Genomic DNA, 21258 nt, shown 5'->3' with positions numbered 1-21258 from the left:
AAAGGCATCCAGTCTTAAGACTTCAAAAGACAGAATCCACCATTTCCCTTCATATTTTGTTCTAATGGCTAATTTCTTTCACTGTTAACTGACATTTCTAATTTGAATTTGTCTGGCTTCAGCTTCCAGCCACTGGCTTTTGTTATGCCTTTCTCTGCTAGGCTAAAGAGCTCTATAATACCTGGTATTTTCTCTCAGCAAAGGTTTTTTCATATACAAATCAAGTCCTCTCTCAAGCTTATTGATAAGGAGCTCAATCTGTTTAGTTTAAGTCTCACTGTAAGACATTTTTTTTCCCCCAAGCCCACAAGTCATTTTGTGGCTCTTTTCTGAACTCCAATTTTTCAACATCCTTTTAAAAATATGGACATCAGAACTGAACACAGTATTCCAGTATCAATCTCACCAGTGCCAGAACAATAAAATAATTTCCCTACTCCAACTCACTATTCCCCTATTTATACATCCAAAGATGACATTAGCCTTTTTTGCCACAATCTTGTATTAGAAGCTCATGTTCAATTGCTTTTCTGCTATGACCCCTAAATCTTTTGCAGAATCACTGCTTTCTAAGATACACTCCCATTCCTTGTTCCTACATGGATGACCTTGCACTTGGCTGTATTAAATATTCTGTACGAACTGGCAGACCTTGCCAAGTGATCTAGATCGCTCTGTATGACTGTCTTATCCTCACTTATCACGCAATCTGTGAGCCATCAGCAGCAAATGTTACTGGCAGCGACTTCATATTTTCTTCCAGATAATTGAAAGACTCAGACGGTATCAGACCTAGAACCAATTCCTGCAACATCCCATGAGGAATACGCCCATTTGATGGCAATTCCTATTGCTAATTAGTTTGAGATGGTCTGTTAGCAATTCATTTAGCGTATACTTTGATGTTGCATAGTTCTAGGGTTTTCTAAAATCAGGATGTTCCACAAAACATCTTACAAAAAAGTCTATATATTAACCAAACTTGCAATCTCATCAAAAATGAAAATCAGGTTTGACAAACCTATTTCCCATAAATTCATGTTGATTAGCATTAATTATATTTTCAACATTTACTTCTTTGTTCACTAAATACCAGGTCAGTTTTCATTATTTTGCCTGGGATAGATGTTAACCTAGGTAGTCATGGGACCGTTAGTCTATTGTGCCTGCCCTTTTTGAATAACAGTACGTAATATTAGTACTTTTCCTGACTTCTGGAATTTCCTAGATTTCCAAGATTTATTAAAAAGTGATTACTGAGCCAGAGATCTCTCCAGCCAACTGAGTAATTTTGCATGCAAGTTATTTGAACCTCCTGATTTAAAAATACTTATCGTTAGCAGATGTCTAACATCCTGCTTACTATTTACAATTTCATAATCTTGCATTTTCTAATATACGATTGAACATAATTCTTTTTTAACATACACCAGCAAAGACTCTACCATAAATTAATTCAATTCATGTTTACTGCTCAAATGTTACTGTTAACATTTAAGCTATTGATCACACTAAAATAAACTATGATTTCCCATAGAAATTTAATCATAAAAGAGTGTTTTATCTTAGACCCTATTTATTGTGTTACAACAGCACCCAACGTGTATTTGAGGGTGGGCAAACAACAAAAGTCTCTGTGCCAAAGAGCTTACAGTTTCAGACTATGTCAACATTACAGCTTGTGTTGGCATAATTTATGTCGCTCAAGAAGTGACTAAATCAACCCCGAGCGATGCAAGTTATACTGACATAACCGCTGGCGTGGACAGCACTATATCGGCAGCTTCTCCTGCCTACATCGCTACCTCCACTTGCGGAGGTGGTTTTATTATGCTAATGGGAGAACTCTCTGCCATCTGCATAGAATGCCTTCACTAGATGCGCTACATCAGTGTGGCTGCACTGCTGCAGCACTGTGTGTAGACATGCCCTATGTGAACAAAAAACTGATTGGGAAGAGAAAACGATGTGGAACATACAAGAATTCACAAGCCACTAAGGAGTTTACAAATCAACGGCTTGTGCTCACGTTAAGCAATTATAGGCGACAGTGATAATACACCTTCTGTGTGGTTTCTTACCTGCAAGACTCCAGGTAGCAAGTCTGCAAAATGTTTCAGAAGAGGAAGATTGTGCTCATTAGCAAGTACAAATGCAGCTGCAGCCCTTGCAGACAACATCCTAACCTAGAGGGAAGGGGGGGAGGGGGGAAGAAAAAAGGCTGTTTCAGGCTAAGATTAGAGTTTGTAATGGTATAGACACATTTGAGTGCTTTCATATTTGATATGGTTTTTAAACTAGCTGCAAATATGTCACACCAGAGCCACTGTAGGAAAGGCTACATTTTAGATTCACTTTTAGTTTGCAAATATAATGAATTTTTCTAAGTGGATGTGTTTTTCACCAAGGGCTTCAATAAACTCATCCATCAGAAATCTTGTCACAAATTATCTCTTTCCTTCATTACTTTATCTTTACAACACTCCTATGAGGTAGTATTATTCACCATTTTTACAGAGGGGGAACTGAAAGACAAACGGTAAAATTTTTAAAACTAAGTAAGTTACTTAGTAGGCTAAGTCCCACTTTAAAACTAATATAGGCACTTAAGAAGTAAGTCTGAAGGAAAGTAATCTGACTTACTTCCAACATGACTTAGGCACTTTTGAAAATGTTACCCCTCTGGGATTTGCTCAGGGTCAGAAAGGAAATTTATGGCAGAGCAGGGAACTGAACTCCAGTCCACAGAGTCCTAAACTAGCACCCTAATTATGGTATCATCCTCCCCTCTTATGATTCTATAGAAGAACATGTGTATTACCGTTGGATGCTCCTGATCTTGCATACATTGAACCAACATCCGCTTAATGACCTCTAAATAGTGTTGTTGCTGATTCCCAAAAATCCCAGGAAAGTTCCTAAAGATGATGAAGAACACCTGCATTAACGCATTTTAGATAGGTTTAAGACCTTAACAGACTGCAAATGACATGTTAAGATATACTTAAACTCAGTAACAAATGCCCTACCCTCTTTTCTCGATGTCAAGTAATATGCCATATACCAGAATATAAACAGGACACAATCAATTGTAAGCTATTAGTTTCTCCTATCTTGCTCTTCTTACAAGCATTGATTTAGCTAAAAACCCAAGCGCACTGAGGTCCAGAAGCATACCAAAAAATATGCAGAGCGGCCTCACGCAGTCCCACATTCTGAGAGCTGACGGAATCAAATAAGAACTTCAGACCTTCTGGCCACTGGTTATTGCCATCCTCATCTAGGAAAAAAAGTCAAAGTTTACAGGAAAAATAAACATTAAAGGTGGCTTAAGTTTCAAATACAACTTACAGCAGTTAATATACTAGGATATCAGTTGTGCAAAGCCTTTGCACACTCTTCTAGCATTCATCTAAATCAGGACTGTGAGCAGAATTTAAGTTAGTTGAAATTAAGAGCAACATTTCAACAGGAGCAAACTGGTGCATATTCAGACTTCGTAAAAAACAGTACATTTAAAAGTCTTTTTTTTTTTCAAATAAGATTCCGAACAAAATTAAATTGCATTTGTATAAAGGCCATAGCATAAAATCGGTAAAAAAAGGAGATGGGTATCTGACAAGCAAAACACACCAAGGTACAGAGATCAGCATTTACTCTTATGAAAAAACAAACATTCACATATAATAAGAACTAATTCAATAAAGTCTCTGGCGCACAACTGAAGAGTCAAGGAAGTGAAACTTAAGAAAATCATACCAAATTCCAATTACATTTCCTTAACTGTGCCATCTGAAGTCGCCTCTACATGGATAACTAGGGCCCTACCAAATTCATGGTCCATTCTAGTCAATTTCACACCCACAGGATTTCACATTTTCAGATGTTTATCTGAAATTTCAGAGTTCTGTAACTGTGGGAGTCCTGACCCAAAAAGGGGTGTTTTGTGTGGGGAGGAGATACAAAACTGTTATAGGGAGGTTGCCACCCTACCTTCTGTGCTGCTTTCAGAGCTGGGCTCTAAAGGCAGCAGCCATGGCGCTTCCTGCAGCTCCAGGAGGTTCTTGGAGGTGGTCTAATGCCCCATGCTGCTGCGAGCACCTCAGCCGGGGGCTCCAAGCTGCTAGTCTGGGCTGGGAAGGGACAGGACTTGCTCTTCCCCTGCATGGCCACTCTCAGAGGTGAGATCAGACCCACCTCCGAATACTTTCCCCTGCTACAGGAAGTTCTGCATCTGGGCAACAGCCCTGGAGCTTCCTGCAGGAGAGTAGCTGGAGGTGGATCTGATCTCCCCCCGAAAGTGGCTATGCAGGGGAAGAGCAAGTCCTGTCCCTGCCCACCCTGGGAACTATTCGCTGGTGCCCAGGGAATGTTAGGAGCTCCCAGCTCAGGCACACCAGCCCTGCTCCTCCTCCAACGGCTAGATTTCATAGGGGAGGGCTTATTTCACGGTCCGTGACATGTTTTTCATGGCCGTGAACTTGGTAGGACCCTACAGATAAAGGGCAACATAGTACAAACTCAGATCATTATGTTTTGTTTTAAAGTGGCAATATTAAATATCTAACCATTTTACTTCACTTCTGTCTAGACTTGCTTTCTTTTAAAAAAGTTAGCTATTGTACTTTGAAATTCTACTTGAGATTAGGAAGCAAAATACAATGCAGATATTTACATATAGGTAGTGACCATTGCATATACATAACATACCTATTAAATTCCTGGCCAGCTCAGCAACAATGTCACAGATTTTTTTCCTCATACTAGACTGTGTTTCCATCTGAATAATCAACAGCAGTTCACTTTTGATGGCAGTTTGACCATCTGGTGAAAGAGCTGGATAGACTTCCTCAAATGCAGAGGACAACAAGCGTCGTAGAAGGACAGCTGCCATTTGTCTAGCCTATTGCAAAAAGATATTGTATATATTACTATGTGTTTCTTGGAAGAAGTCTCATAAGCAAGATATTAGTTCTACTCCTAGAAAATGTTACACTTTTATACACAACAATCTGTTTGATAAGTCGTTTAATCAAATTATTTACTTGAAAAGAGAATAAAGCGCGTACATAGTTCAGATGTAGATTTTTAAAAAATAAAAACGATCTCATCAATCCTTTCTAAAATGCAGCACTGTCTTTTCACACAGATTTCAGGTTTTTTTAAACTAAAACAGATGTGTCCTAACGTACCCAAAAAGGTGATTTTGCATGAAGCGTCTCAGCAAATTTTGCACTCTTTTTCCACAAGAACATTAATTTTGATATTCAGATCCAAACATCCCACTCATTTGAACTCTAATACTCTCTCCACCCTGCCCCCCCTACAACTTTTAGCCATTTTCTTAACTTTAAGCACATGCTTAAATCTCATTGAGTGAGCTCAATCAAAAGCATATACAACTTCAGGGTCACTGTAAAATGTCATTTTTTGCTCACAATAGAAAACAAGTGCTAGCGTATGCAGAGGAATACAAGTTCTGTCAAATGAAAGGAGCTTTGATTATGTTTAGTAAGTTACACTGTAGCTGAATATTCTGTAAAGCAGTGGTTATTAATTTGTGGTCTGTGGACTCCTGGGGGGTCCACAGATGATGTCTAAGGGGTCTGCAAAAAGTTGCTGTTACCACAGAACAGTGGTTTTCAACCTGTGGTGTCTAAAATTTAGAAAGAAGTCCACAATTCCATTTGACATATTTTTTAAGGATCCGCAAATGAAAAAACTACTGTTGTAAAGCAATCTCAGTTATCCCAAGAAATGAAGAAGGAACTGTGAACTTATTAAAGTTTGTTCACAGATGGCAGGTTTACCCCACAAAACATCAGCAGAAGTGGAAATTTATCAATTTTATTAAGAAGATACCTGGATCAATGGTTGCAGCAGGGTTCTTTTTCTGCTCTTTCTGGTTTGGGGAAGCAGATAAATTTATTTTTCCTTAGTATGTACTTTTCAATTATGACAAAAGTAACTCTGGATGGATAATTTATATTTTTTATAAATAAAAATATTAAAGTATCTGATTCTGATGTAGAAATACATAGGAAAGTCAGTCAATTGGTAATAATGATAAATTAAATACCTATTTGAATAATGGTCAAATGTTGCAAACATTCCAGCAAGAACACCCTGATGGGGGCACTGGTCTATCTTTGATTGCATCCTGGTGCCACCTTTTACCAAGTCTACTTAAATGTTTTGATCACTCACTTTACTAGATGTTAATGGCACCTGCTGGGAACTAACTGAAAGTGGAACATCTTGATTGGCTAGGATCTTCCAAAACCAAACATTATATGTATGTATATCTTTATTTTTGTAACAGGCCATCAGTATACATGGTAGTTTACAAAGCACATTAAACAAGTTAAAATACATGGTCCCTGTCTTGAAGATCTTATAATCTGAACTGACTAGACAAAGATAAAGAAGTTAGCTCAACACATTCAACAGGAATAGTGTCGACATGGGAGGTGGGTAAGGGGGGGGAGGAGGAGGAGGAGGAAGGGGCACACGAGGCACTCTGGGACAGAATTACCTTGACGTGGATCTGTGCACTGCAGTGTGGATGCCAAAGCCCTAGGCTTGAGCATGGGTCAGAAAATCCTTAACCTAGGGTTAGAATGCAGTGTAGACACTCTCAAGCCCTGGGTTCACTGACCCAGGTCAGCTGTCTTGAGTCTCACTAACCTTAGACTTACACTGCTGTGTAGACATACCCTATGCGATCTGGGAGTCCATAGTTTCCCCAAGATGCAGGGGAAACATGCCCAAAAATATTGATTGGCTACTGGTTGAACTACAAGGGATACTTCATAAACCAGAAAGCATTCCAGCAATAGAGACATTATAATGACATAATAAATTACACAGAGTCAGGAAAGCTAAAATCATTTGTATGGAAATTTTACTAGACATGGAAAAACTGTTAAGCTAACCGTAAGTGTTCTGCTCTGAGTACATGATGCCTTGATAAAACAGAGAAACTTGTTGAACTCATATGAGATGTCCACCTACTGCCAAAGAGAGATACTTCAGTCAAACAGCAAAAAGGGAAACCTAGTCTGCAGGCAGCAGAATTTTCTTCAGTGCATTCTCCGACTTCATCTTCAGCAGTAGCATCATGAACAATGTCTTCTGAAGAAGATAGTGAGATTATGACAAAAAGCGAAGCTAATCCCATTTCTTCATCTTCTAATAAGAAATTTGCTACTTCATCTGCTCCAGCATTGAAAATTACAACCCAGTGGAAAATTCCTTAGATGTTCATCAAACTGATATTAAAAAGGTTTTTGGTCCCATCACTAGAAAAAACAAATGAATATGACTGCTAGAGCTATTTATATTTGCAGTACACCATTTCATATATAGTTGAAAATCTCTGTATGCTAAAAAGTTTTCAATTTACAAATCACTGAGTAGGAAATGGCTTGTAGAAGTCTTCTGAATGCCAAAATGGGCAGTGTGAAAAAGTTAGTGCTCTTCTTGAGTAAGCTCCTTGCATCTCTAGTATCTTGATGGATGGAGCAACATTCACTACTTCATGTTAACTCAACATCCAGTGTTTTACTCACTCCAATGCACAACTGAGCTTCACCACACAGCCCAATATATTGCTGACCAGTTTAAAAAAATATAATAAGAGTTGGAAGGATTAGATTTTTATCACTGTCAGTAAACGTTGATTTCACCAAACTCAATGAAAAACATTTCCATTGATAATAATCAACATCTACAGATAGGCAAAGAAAGAAAAATGCTGCTTAAGAACTTAGAGACCATTATTAAATTATTGCCTCACCTGCCCATAATTTCCCACAACTGCGAACATTTAAATTGGACTAAAAAATTTTTTTAAAAAGTGTTTAAACCCAAAATTTCATACAACTGAGAAACTGGAAATGGATAAAAATACTGAAAAATCAAGATCAATATTATCCAAAGTTTATAAAAAACACAAAATTGAATTCTCCCAAGGTAATGAATGACTTGGATCCCTGGAAGGTTCTTTTGGTGTGACTAACAATGCTGCTGACATCAAAGTTTCTTGGGCATTGCAGATTGAATATCCACGCCTTGAGTTATGGATTTGCTGCCCATACAATGTAGCTTTTCATTGGTTATGTTGCAGATCTGAAAATTTTCTCATTACATGTAAAAAGTGAAAAGCATTGCCAAATTTTTCCCCAAAACAAATGAGTGCCGCAGTCATTTCTGAGCAACATTTAATATAGCACTTGCCGTATCATACTTGAGGCGCATCTTCTATTAAATGTATCAAAAATCTTCATATATGCAAGAAGATTTCAGTCGGCCACTGCTAAAGAAAGAGCAGACAGGTGTTACCCCAGAGTAATCTGCATTGACATTCTTGTCAATCTTTCGGATGCACAACTCAAAATTAACTTCATTGCTTGAACCCATAGCACAGTCCATTCAGATTATGAAATGATAGTTCGGCATTGTCTGATGTGAAAAACAAGCTCCTGAACATTAAGAAACATCTGTGAGAATACTGAACAAAGTCCACTTACAAAAGCTGAAAACAGACAGACAAAATAGTATCACAGAAAATCCAGTGATCACTCTGGCACAAATGCTGCCTATCTTCTTGATCCATGCTTCCAGGGCCAAGACCTTGCTGATAATGACTGATTCAGCATATGACTTCATTGCAGCTGTTGCATACTTTCAAGGATATACAAATGAACAAACAATTCTGACAGAGGCAGCAAATTATAAAACAAGCAGCAGCCCATCAAGTAATAAGACAACATGGAGTGTTGTCCCAGGAGTTGAATCGAAACAGTTTGCTCCATGACAGTGAAAAAGGTTGTGTGTCTGCAATGTAGCTACAGTGGCATAAGTTATTTTAGTCCTTCTGTGTGCTACTGAACATGCAAAAAAAAACTGGATGGTTTGGAGAATCATACTTTTAAAACCTAGAAATAAACTGGAAGCTGGAAACAGTGTTTCAGGACTAAAAAGGCAAGCTGGGTGAAGTAATACCTTTTATTGGACCTACTTTTGCTGGTGAGTGAAGCTTTCAAGCTATACAGAGCTCTTCTCCAGGTCTGGAAAAGGTACTATGAGTATCACAGCTAAATACAAGACTGAACAGATAGTTCAGCATAAGCAATTAGCATGTATTTTAAGGGAACCTTCAAGGTGAAGTAGCTAGTAACACCCCTGCAGTCATGGGACCAAAAAAAAGGGGGGGCTTAGTTAGATTGTTTTAATAAGCCATAAATCTACTTGTGGCATTCTGTACCTCAAAGCAGCACCCTGGCACCCCCATATTCACACCATCACATAGTTATGATAGATTTCATACAAAGTACGCCACGTAAGATACCATATGAAAGGTCATGATCTGATGAAACCCATTGTTCTACCCAAATATGTGTAACATTAGTGTGTATTTTGCTGCATGGTTGTTACTGAAATAGGTTGGAAGATTGTTAGGAACATATAAAAAAGGCAAACTGCTCCCAGAGGGGTTCTCAATGACCATTAATCAGCAGGAGAGTTGTAATAAATAGATTTACAATTCAATGATAGTTGCGGAAGACTAAGGGGACTGCTCAACCCAGTGACTCAGCAAAACCCACTAGGGCACATCTGGGCAAGTGTCTTCTAGGTACACGAACTAAGGATATAAAATAGGGAACAAAGCAACATTCCTTTGCCTTTCTCCTCCCCAACCTATGCTGGAAGCAACACGAACCATGAGAAGACAAAAACTTCATCTGAGGAGATTAGCCCAGGCTTCTTGGAGAAGTCTGTGTATTAAGAACTGTAACATCCGGGGGGGGGGGGGGACGGACGGGACTGCTTGCTCTAAATATTGCCTAATCTAATAAGTTTTAAGATTTAGACTATGTATTTACTTTTTTCTTCTTTGGTAATTATCTGACCTTTAATGCCTACCATGTATAATCACTTACAATCTGTTTTATATTTTACCTAAAACTGTGGTTTGGTTGAAGTTCATGGGAAATCTCAGCTCAGGTACAAAGGCTGGTACATGTCCTCTCCACACTGAAGGAGGAGCGGACTGGGTAATAAACTTATGCTGGTCAGGCTTCTGACCAGGGCAAGACAGCATAGTCCGTGGAGTGCCACGCTAGGGAGCCGGGGGGAATTGGCAGGTGCCTTTCTCTGTGTTTCGTGAGTGCTTTGGGAGCATTTATGCAATCTAACTGGGTGTGGGACTCCACATGCTCTTGTGTGGAGTGATAGCAGCACCTGTAGGAGTTTGCTGCTTGTCACTAACAAAGCACTGAGAGAGAGCCCAGGCTGGAGAGTTAAGGGAGCACAGCGGTACCCCAGTGCCAAGTTATATCCCAGGGATCCCGTCACACCAGTGTCTTTATTTAAGGCCATGATTTTTAGTGTCACACAAGGTTATGAATTTAAGCTCCGAGGCTTGTCTTTTGAAAGTGTTGTGCAGGGTTCCTTGGGGGATGAGGACTGATAGGTTAGATATAGAGAGATCACTTTCAACTTGTCTCTCTAATATCCTCAGACAAAGTTACAATACCACTGTACATATCAAGACTATATTAAGATTAGAAAAGAAAACAACAGATGAAGAGTTGACTGAATATGCATCAAATGGAGGAGATTCTGCTAAAGATATTGATAATGTAAAGCAAGATAATTTAAGGGTTGCTCTGCTGCCCACCTAGAATAAGTGCATTTAAAAATGACTTTTTGATAGTTGCTGTGTGTTTTATTTCTGTTTAGATTTTTTTCCCCCTAACTGTTCAGCCTTGAATAAAGTTCACGTGTAAATACTAAGCTAACATCGCTAAAAAAGGTAACAATTCTTTCACTTTTTAGAAAGTAATTTCACTGTGCTTCACATTATTCTCAACTGAAATAACTCAGCTGAGTAATTTGCTTTTTTGTAATTAGGCTTAAGTATCTAAAGCTAAACTTATTGGAGATCAAAGGTTTTTTTCCCCTTACTGTTGTTTTAATAAATTAGTGCTTTAAAATCCTTTACTATTACTGACACGAGACATTGTCTGACCAGTATTTGACTGGTCAACTGACCAATTATTTTCAAACTGGTCAAGTGTCCAACCCCACAAATACATAACACAAAGATAAATTAATAAAGAAATATAAAGCCAATACAAATATCTAGCTCATAACTTTTCATAAGTAGATCTCAAACCTCCCTTATAAAGGAGGTGTAAGTATTATCACCCTCATTTTAAAGATGTGGAAACTAAGGCATAAGATCACACCACCAGGCCAGTCACAGAACCAGGAACAGAATCCAGGTCTCCCAAGTCCCAGCCTAGTGCTCTGCCCCACACTGCTTCAGAAATAAGCTACTATGTTGATGGGTGCTAGAGAGACTCTTAAAATGATTTACTACATTGCTCATTCATGCATGCAACTAGACAGGACCCACTTTGGATTTACAGACATCATCATCCACATTCATTGGGGAATCGGACAAGAATTTCAGGGAAGCGTATATTTCATAATGCAATCCATGTTCTGTAAAGGAAAACATCCACAAATCCATAACTGGATCAAACAAAATCCTGCCATGGATCCTGCCTGTGGATCCAGTATTCTAAGATCACAATATCCCTAGTTGCTGAAACCAGTAATCCAAGATCCATTAGTCAACAGAGTGCACAATGAGGAGGACTTATGAAATATTAATCCCCTTTAAAAAAGAAAAAGTGATTACTGGTACCAGCAGAATCAAAGATGAAACTGAACAGGAAGCTGGCACAAGCGCGCACAGGGAAAAAGAGGGAGAGGAAGAAGGTGAACCTGAATGTTTGGTGATAGCATCCTGAAGCCTCAGAAAAAGACCCTTCTAAACAACAAATGGGGGCAGGACCCCCCTAAATATTTTAATTTTCTTTAAAATGTCAGCATACTATTAAAAGGGCTTACAGTAATTTCTAAAATAGCTGTCAATTAAAAAATTGAACCTAGTTGCCTCACTTTTAAATGGACACTTTCTCATTCTACTCTTCTTTAACTGTTTTCAACTATCTTTTGTTTTTTTTTAAAAACAAACTACTTTTTGTAGTTAAGCAGAAGTTATATATACACTCTCAACTCTACATTAAAATTTGATAAATAACTACCTTAGAAGATAATGTTTTCACCCCTCAGCCCATACTAAACATGGATTCAAAATAATCAGGACATTATACATAGCTTTGAGGATCTAAAGGACTAACATTAGCTAATTAATGTTCACAACATCCCTTAAAGAGTGGAAGTATTATTCTTATTTTACAGGGGGGGGCAAAGTGCTGTTACTCACCCAAAGGCCACAAGGTTGATCAGCATCAGGACTGTGGAGTTCCTGAAAACCCAAGACCACCCTGATTCTTGCCAATTTACCATTTATTAGAGATTTGAAAAGCAATAAAATAATACTTTATGGAGAATGTAATCAAATGGGATTTTATGAGCACAAGTTTAGACAAATAACATGAAAGCTGCTCAATCTGCACAAGTTCTCTAATTATACATACACATACATATACATATACATACACATATATATAAATATGGCATCTAGAGCCCAAGGCAACTTTCTAAAGTACCTCATTTTCCCTGACAGATATAAACACATGAAAGAGGGTTCCATAATATTCTGAACTCAGAAGACATCTCTGAAGCACAAGGCTTTACGCATCTCTGATCTTGGACAAGAATTAAGCACTCTCAGCTTTATGCAGCTAGCAACCAGCAATAATAGATTCAGACTCATAAGATGCTTAATTCTCGTCCAAGATCAGAGGTGCTTAATATTGAGAAAGCATGTAAAAGGAAGGTGGTTTGGCATCTGGGAGATTAGCAGTACCATTAAATATGTAAAGTTTTTAAGCTAAGGAAAAAATGTGATTATATATAAAGGGGATCATTGCCTGACTAGGATAACACTGCTGCTCTCATGTTTTTCTTCCAATATTTATAGAGGAATTCTAAATGATAATATCTTTCATGATTCAGCAATAAGTTTCTAATTAAAGCTCCATATTGAAAAATTAAGTACTCTTTTACATTTCTAAAATGATTTTGAATTTTCTGATGTTAAGTTAGTGGTTCTCCACTTTACGTGTCCAGGTATCAAAGGATAAGTACTTCTTGTAAGATTGATTACTTCTGAACTGCAGGACATTCTGCAATGTGTAAACACTCCCAAAGGGAGTACCTGAGAGACACACTTGGTAAACTTTTTTACGTTATAGTACACAAGCCAACTTCATTTAGTGTTTGATAGTTACACAAACCCAAGTTCTAAACTAATGCCAGACTTTCTGATCAATTATAGAATTTTTTCCCCCAGTACAGCACAAAATATATGTGAATAGTTAACACTTTAAAAACACCTTTCCCTCATGGTCAGCTACCTTAAGTAGTCAAACAGAACTTAAGCATTCTTTCCAAGCAATTCACTTTTTGTCTAAAATGTTAGAAATGTCAGCCCAAGGGTTACTTCATTCTAAGGCCTTGTTTTTAAGTGTAATTTGTCAACCAGATATAGGCAACACTACTGTAATACGTACATATAAGTTCATGTAATAAATATTGTGGATAAGCTTTTCTAAGAAAAAGGACCATTTGTTAATTCATTTGAAATAATGTACACAGAGAAAGCAAGGCAGGTACAGGCAGCCATTGTAAATCCCCAAAACAGAATTAGTAATTAGGAAACTTAGAAAGAATGTACAACAAATCCACAGATACATATATACAATGAGCTACATATGAATGAAATCTAAACCCAGCTCTTTCTAAATGTGCTGAATTCAGGATGACTCACTACTTAAAAAAACAACAAAAAAAACACAATGCTAGATTTGTCACTCAGTCACTCATCCCTGCAATAAAACAGCTCTCACACACACCCCTCCTTCTCCAAACCCTTACCTCCCCACCCAGTAACCTTCTGAACACTTTGCAGAATGATTCTTAACACAAACCTCTTCAGCAGCAGCAGCATTCCTGATGGCTTGTAAAAGGAATGTGATCTTGGACTGGCCTGGAATAGTCTCATATGTTTCCTACACAAAGAAAAGAGTAGAGGTTACTACCAGCAAGTGACTGCTGGAAAACATACAAAAGGCATTAACATTAAGTACCTTAATTGCTCCAGTCGGCGAATCCATTGCAAATTATTAAATAAAAGGATAGTGCATCATATACATAAAATTAAGCTGACAGAGTACATTGTGACAAATATAGTAAATATTTGGACTATTTTGTAAAATTAAAAAAGGCTTGGTAATATGAATCCTACCACCTGGAATGAAATTGGCTAATACACTTTCAGAAAGACTGTACTGTATCTCTAACTCAGGCCTGTAATGAAGATTTATTTCAAAGACCTAAGTTAAGACTGGGACCAAATATCAGAAGCTTTTCTAGACAGAAGAATAATGTGACCCAAGTGTGAATTTTCAACTGAGATTTCAGATGTGTGAGCAAGTTTTATTTATAAGAATGAACTTCATCTTTGTAGTAAGATTTTTCAGAAAGAAAAGTTAGGTAATCCCTTTAAAATATTTTACCCATTTTTCCACTCAAATCCTAACAAAGTTCACACATGTAAACACCTAACACAAACTTTTAGATAACTTCTGCACAAAATACAAAGCTGTTCTCATCAGCCCCATTCCCAACAACTCTATCTGTGACTGCTCTCCATAACTACAGTCCATAACTACTTGTCCCTTCACTCTAAACCAGTGGTTCTCAAATTTTCTGTATTGGTGACCCCTTTCACACAGCAAGCCTCAGAGTGCCATCTCCCATATAAATTAAAAACACAGGATTTAAATAATGTTCAGTATAAAAAGAAATCGATAACCTTATTTTCTTTACCTTTTCTCACCGCTTTTAAATTAAGACTAACACATTTTTTTATTAAAATGTTATAAGCAGAAACTTTTAAAAAAAATTACTGTTTAATACTGGGGGAGCTTGAGAAGAAACCGTCATCACTTTTCACAACAGACTTAGCACCCCATTGCCACCCTTACTTACTTCTATGCTGCTGCTGGCAGTGGTGGTGCCTTTAGAGTTGGGCAACTATTCCCCACTCCCTCCCATTTGCACTCTGAACTCCTACTGACTTCCCCCTTTCTACAGTAGAGCCTCAGAATTATGAACACCTCGGGAACGGAAGTTGACTGTAACTCTGAAACATTCAGAATTCTGAACAAAAAACTTTATGGTTGTTCTTTCAAAAGTTTACAACTGAACATTGACTTAATACAGCTTTGAAACTTTACTATGCAGAAGAAAAATGCTGCTTTTCCTCTTTAAGTAGTTTACTTTTAACAGTACTATACAGGCAAGTCTCATCTTACGCTGGGGTTACGTTCCGCTGTCAGCGCGTGAAGTGAAAATTGCATATAGTCAAAATTACATTGAGTGTAATGGCCAGTGGAATTGCCCGCACTACAGGTACAGTATTTAAATTGTTATTTTTCTCTTTTTTTTTGCTGATTGTGCAAAGCTGAATTCACGCATGTTAAATGTGCATAAGATGAGACTCGTCTGTATTTGCTATTTTTTTGTCTCTGCTGCTACCTGCTTGTATACTTCTGGTTCCAAATGAGGTGTGTAGTTGACTGGTCAGTTTGTAATTCTGGTTCTACAGAAGTTCTACTGTACTACATTAGGTTCAAGCATCTTGTCCTCATTTTAATGACCTATAAACGTTATCCCTCCCCTCTTTTTATTCTTCAAACATCTCCAGCTCACCCCCATCTCACCAGTGCACCAAGCTCCACCTTCCATTTGTCCACTTCACCTACAATCATCTATCACACCACCCCTTATAAGTGCAATGCCCTCCTTGAACTAAAAACTGTGAGACCAGTACAAAATCCTTTTCCTTCAAATCTCTCATTTCTACTGCGCTGCTCTAAAAATGCTGCCAAATAAAAACAAGGAGGAAGGTCATGGGGAAAAGAAATATTTACATTACTATTGTTATACTCTTCACATTATTTGTTCTTTTAGACTGTGAGCTTTTTATTATTCTATAATTCACATTTGCTGCCTATCCTCCACATCCCAATCATTGGAATAGTCCAATGACAATCTTAGATGCAGCAAGACAAATAAGTTAGCAGACTTGTCAAATGTAAACTAGAGAGATCCAAATTCAAAGGAAGGAAATATTATGGAGTTTAGTCTGCAGTCAATAAACATAACTGTCCATTATTCTTTGAGACTGGATGAAAGAAGCGAAGGAACCAGTTCTTAGCAAGATGGTTTGAGTCAATTGCATAAGTGATGCAAAGTATTATAACAGAATGTTATCAGTTTGGGACAGTTATATTTTTCCTGAAATTTTGAATTAAATAAGTTTTTAAATCATACACACTATTCAGAAGACTAACATAGTACCAAGCACCTGGATTTTGCTGTGCAACTAATCTCAAGCAGTCCTCGTGCCCTCTTTAAAGCATCCAGTTTGATTTAAGAGTTTAGTTCTAACAGCTATTACTACTCAGTAGTAACACAATAAAAAGTAATTAATGACAGGGAAAGTGACTGCACTAAATTTTGCATGCTAGTAAGTACAAACATGCTAAACATAAGCTTGGTGCATTGAACTGTACTTTTCATTTGTAACATAATTTTATAAATATTTATAACACTAACCAGTTAATCCTCAACATTCCTTTTAGATAAAATTATTCCCATTTGTACACAGAGAAATGGTGGCATAAAGTTCTCAAGTGACTTGCCTGAGCCACAAAGCAAGTCAGTTGCTACTAGTACTTGCACTCAAAAGTTCTAGCTATTCATGATACATAGTACAGTAACTCCTTACTTACTGTCCTCCCGCTTAACATTGTTTCAAAGTTATGTCGCTGCTCCATTAGGGAACATACTCGTTTAAAGTTGTGCAATGCTCCCTTATAACATCATTTGGCTGACTTTATAAGGGAGCTTTGCACAAGTTCCTCTTCTCTGCCTCCTCCCCCTCCCTTCTTCCCAGTGCTTCCCCCCCCACCAAACAGCTGTTTGGCAGAACTTAGGACTTTCTGGGAGGGAGTGGGGAAGCTGTCCCCCCACCTCCCAGCAGGCAGAGACACCTGGAACACAGGCACTTTAGGGGCCCCAGGACCCTGGCCTGCAGCTCTAAAGCCCCTTGCAGAATGCAGCCCTATGAGCACGGGCCAGAGGACTGCCCCTGCTCCTCCAGCCCATGCTTGCAGGGCCGCATTTCAAAAGGGGCTTTAGAGCTGCAGACCGGCAGTGCCGCGCTGCGCAGAGCCACCTGCACCAAACAGGAGCTGCCCCAGGTAAGTGATCTAGACCTCCTGCCTGCCCCAGCCCTGAGCCTCCTCCTGCACCCTAACTCCCACCCAGACCCCGCACCCCCACCCTGAGCATGCTCCCAACACCCTGACTCCTCCCAGACCCTGCACTCCCAGCCCTGAGCTCCACGGGTAAGCCAGGGGCACCTCACCATCGCAGTACAGTACATAATGCCTTTTGTCTGCCCCCCAAAAATTTCCTTGGAACATAACCCCCTCCATTTACATTAAATCTTATGGGAAAACTGGATTCATTTAACATCATTTCACTTAAAGTTGCATTTTTCAGGAACATAACTACAACGTTAAGCAAAGAGTTACTGTATACCAGGGGTTGGCAACCTTTCAGAAACGGTGTGCCAAGTCTTCATTTATTCACTCTAACTTAAGGTTTCGCCTGCCAGTAATACATTTTAATGTTTTTAGAAGGTCTCTTTCTCTAAGTCTATAATATATAACTAAACTATTGTTGTATGTAAAGTAAATAAGGTTTTCAAAGTGTTTAAGAAGCTTCACTTAAAATTAAATTAAAATGCAGAGCCCCCCGGACCGGTGCCCAGAACCTGGGCCCAGGACCTGGGCAGTGTGAGTGCCGCTGAAATTCAGCTTGCGTGCCGCCTTTGGCACGCGTGCCATAGGTTGCCTACCCCTGCTGTATACCAATAAGTGTTCAATCATGTATTTTATGAAATAAATTTAATAAGAAGCTTTTGATATTGTCTTTAAGAGTTTACTAGGTTTGCACATTAGCTAAACAGTCCCATTCTACGCTAATTTCAAGCCACTGACACCTGATATTAGTGCAACAAACTTGCAACACCATATGTAATCACACTTTACTTACAAAGGCTGAAGGTATCTAGGCTGGCTAAATTCTGGAACAATGAATTCTAAGAGAGCAGTCATAAGAGATTCAACAAGCAATTAAGCACTAGCTCCTGCCCATTTATTTGAAATGGCTGTCCTTCATAGGTTCTGGAATTTAAGAACAAGTGTCATACTTGGGCTCAAGAATGAAAAGGTTTTGTTACTTGTGTCTAAGCTATAAAGACAAATTAAGGATACAGCCATTTTTCAGGGTAATAATATGGTCATATTAAGCACATAACTAACTGACATTAATGAGAGTTCTGTATAGAGCAAGAATACACTTGCTCTACACTTTTTCCTGGAATATGCATAATGTCACTTAAAAATCTACCTATTAGAATTAATCAAAATCTTGACCCTAAAAGTAAACTAACTAGAATATGAAACCAGAAACATCATTCCCTGGAGTAAAATCAAATCATACTACTCAGTGTATTTTCACAGTTACCTAACCTCTTAGTAACCAGTTCAGTTTGCCAACAGTAGATGAATTTCTAACTGTTTAAACTAAACAAACTAAATATTGCAAGGCTGAGATTATCATTTTAGGATAGAAATAAATTATGGGTACGTTTATTAGGAAAAAAATCTAAAAAAATTCACAAGAGAAACATGACTCATTCCCAAACAAAAGCATATTTGGGGAGTGTATTTTTGGACACAGATTGATTTTTGAGACAGTACAGATTAAGACATTTTAAATTTATAAATCAACATTGGGAAGAGAAATTTGTTTTAGGTATAAGAAACGAAATACTCATTATCCAGCTATGTCTAGACTAAACAGAGAAACCAAACATCAAGATCAATGTACCTAAATAAAAAAGTACAGGGTATTACTCTGTTTCTGCTGTATTTGAATACAAAAGCAACAGTTTTCAACAGTTTGGTATAGTTAGTCACATCAAATAAGTATATTTGTTTTGATTAACTACATGTGTCAACTGCACATTTGTCAACTCCCACATTAAGTCAAAGCAAACTTTTCACAAAGTAAACTATACAAACCAATAATTTTATTTATCCCATTCTAAAAAGGACTTATTTTATAATTATTACACAATTTTCCACTGTCTTTTAATTGGTTTTAATACATTGTGCAACAAATATACTTTGTCAATTTTTTTAAACCTAATTAGGGCACAAGTGTAATTTTGCTATACTTTTGGGCATCAAAATGGGAAAGTCACATCCCACAATGATGTCTTTAAAGTCTTTATTTTACCACAACATTCCAGAATGTGGGGGGATCATCTGCTGCTTCACTGTAAATTTGGTGGCTTTGCTACTTACAAACAGTTTTCAACTTCAATGAGCTCTTAATATGTATGAACAGAAATAAAAATAATCATAGACTGAATTTTCTTTTTGGTATGTGGGGATAAACACAATTATTCTTTATGAAAGAATGTGCTGAACTCTGCTGACCGCTAAAGTAATGTAAGAGATAAAAGACCCAGCACAGCCATCCAATGGAAATTCATGGTCTAAACCTGATGCTGGTATTTAATTCAATAGAAGAGAAATTTCCCATTAGGTTGACAATAGTGACTCTAAGTACTACGGGGAGGGGGAGAGAATTAGCCGAGTTTACGAATTACAAAGCATTTTTGCTGAAGCGACACGTGAAAAGTTGTGTCTGATAATAACGTTCACTACATAGAAACCGCTTTGTTTAGGAGAACATCACTTAGACGTTACTGGCCCTCCACAGACGACCAGTTCCAAAGTAGTGAGACAAGATGATTACACCACAAGAGGGGACCGGGGGAGTGGAGGAGAGACAGCAGCTGAAGTAACGACAAGACCCGGCTGCCCGAAGAGCTCCTGGGTGCAAAGCGCTGGATGGGGCGAGCTGAGTGAATGGCTCCTGTTTGCATCTCTCAGAGCCCGGGCCTCATCCTAGAGCACAGCCCCTCGCGGCGCTTCACCGTGTCCGCTGCCTCCCCCCCCAACACACACACACACACACACACACACACACCCTCCAAACCGCCCCGCCGCCCCCCTTCGCGGGCAGGTCACGGACGCGGGGCGGGGCCGGTACCCGCTCTCGGTGCCCAGCCACGCCGAGGGACCTACCCCGCCGGACTGAGCAGTCCGGGCAGAGGGTGACCGCCAGGGACACCAACCGCGGAGGCCCCTGGCCCTGCGAGGCCTAAGGGGGAGCAGCGCGGCCACAACACACGCCGGGGGTTGAGGCGGCGGCACAGGCCCTGGGGACGGCGGGGTGGGGCGCAGACCCTCGGACAGTTGCCATTTGAACCCGCCCCCGAACTAACGGCCGAAACGGCCGCCGCGGCCAGAGCAGACCAGCCGCGTCCGCGAGTCACCGCTCCAGCTGCTGCTCACACGTGGGGCTGGTCCAGCCCCGCTGTCTGTTCCCCTCCGGCGGCGCCGGGAGGCCAACAGGCCGGCGCGAGCGGGAGTCCCTCACCTCGGCCTGTTTGCGGACCGTGTTGTCCGGGCTCAGCAGGTTGCCCAGGAGGAGATAGAACTGCTGCTGCTGCTGCTCCTGCTCCGCCGCCATTGCTGCGAGAGGGAACGAGCGACAGAGACCGGCCGGGCCGGGCAGGGAGGGGAGGGGGAGCCGGCCGCGCACCCACTAAAAGAAGGCGGAGCTGCCACAGCCGCGCTCTTGTCCGAGCTTCTCTCACAGCCCGTCCCCCACCGCCCCGCTCCAGAGCGCCCTTTGGTTCTAGACCGAAGAGACTTCCTCTCTGATTGGGCCGTGGCCTAAATCGAGCTGCTGATTGGGGGAAACCTACTACCGGCAGGTCCGTCTCCTGTTTTGTAATTGGGCTGTTTCGGACGAGGAGAGAGAAGTAGTCATTGGCGGAAGCCGCTGACAGCCCCGTTGTGATTGGTCAATTGTGTGGATGCGTAGTGGAGGGAGAGAGCATAGAGCGTGTAAGCGCTTAATGGGCGGGGGAGGGAGGAGAGGGAAAGCGCGGGAGATGTAGGGCACCTCCTCTTGTTGTACGCCGCCCTAGCTCCAGTGAGGTGCTGACCCAGCGCCCTCCTCTTAGCCTGGGCAGCTCTCCGCCCCTCTCCGATG

The 21258-nt window shown here is 39.8% G+C and overlaps 1 protein-coding gene across 1 annotated transcript in view; it reads right to left on the bottom strand.

Moving 5' to 3' along the window:
• IPO5 (importin 5) overlaps positions 1 to 20946 on the bottom strand; it is an 88478-nt gene extending 67532 nt beyond the window's left edge. The window contains exons 1-6 of the mRNA XM_030567694.1: positions 20638 to 20946; positions 13974 to 14054; positions 4711 to 4903; positions 3178 to 3280; positions 2822 to 2918; positions 2082 to 2186 (exon numbers count right to left, since the gene is read on the bottom strand). Of these exons, the coding sequence (XP_030423554.1) occupies positions 2082 to 2186; positions 2822 to 2918; positions 3178 to 3280; positions 4711 to 4903; positions 13974 to 14054; positions 20638 to 20730 (672 nt within the window). The 5' untranslated portion in view covers positions 20731 to 20946. The remainder of the gene's footprint in view (positions 1 to 2081; positions 2187 to 2821; positions 2919 to 3177; positions 3281 to 4710; positions 4904 to 13973; positions 14055 to 20637) is intronic.
• Between the last annotated feature and the right edge of the window lie 312 nt (positions 20947 to 21258).

This window comes from Gopherus evgoodei, chromosome 1 (genome assembly GCF_007399415.2).
Source record: "Gopherus evgoodei ecotype Sinaloan lineage chromosome 1, rGopEvg1_v1.p, whole genome shotgun sequence".
In the NCBI taxonomy this organism is placed as follows: domain Eukaryota; kingdom Metazoa; phylum Chordata; order Testudines; family Testudinidae; genus Gopherus; species Gopherus evgoodei.
Note: the sequence above shows the minus strand (reverse complement) of the source record. Positions and strands in the feature narration are given on the sequence as shown.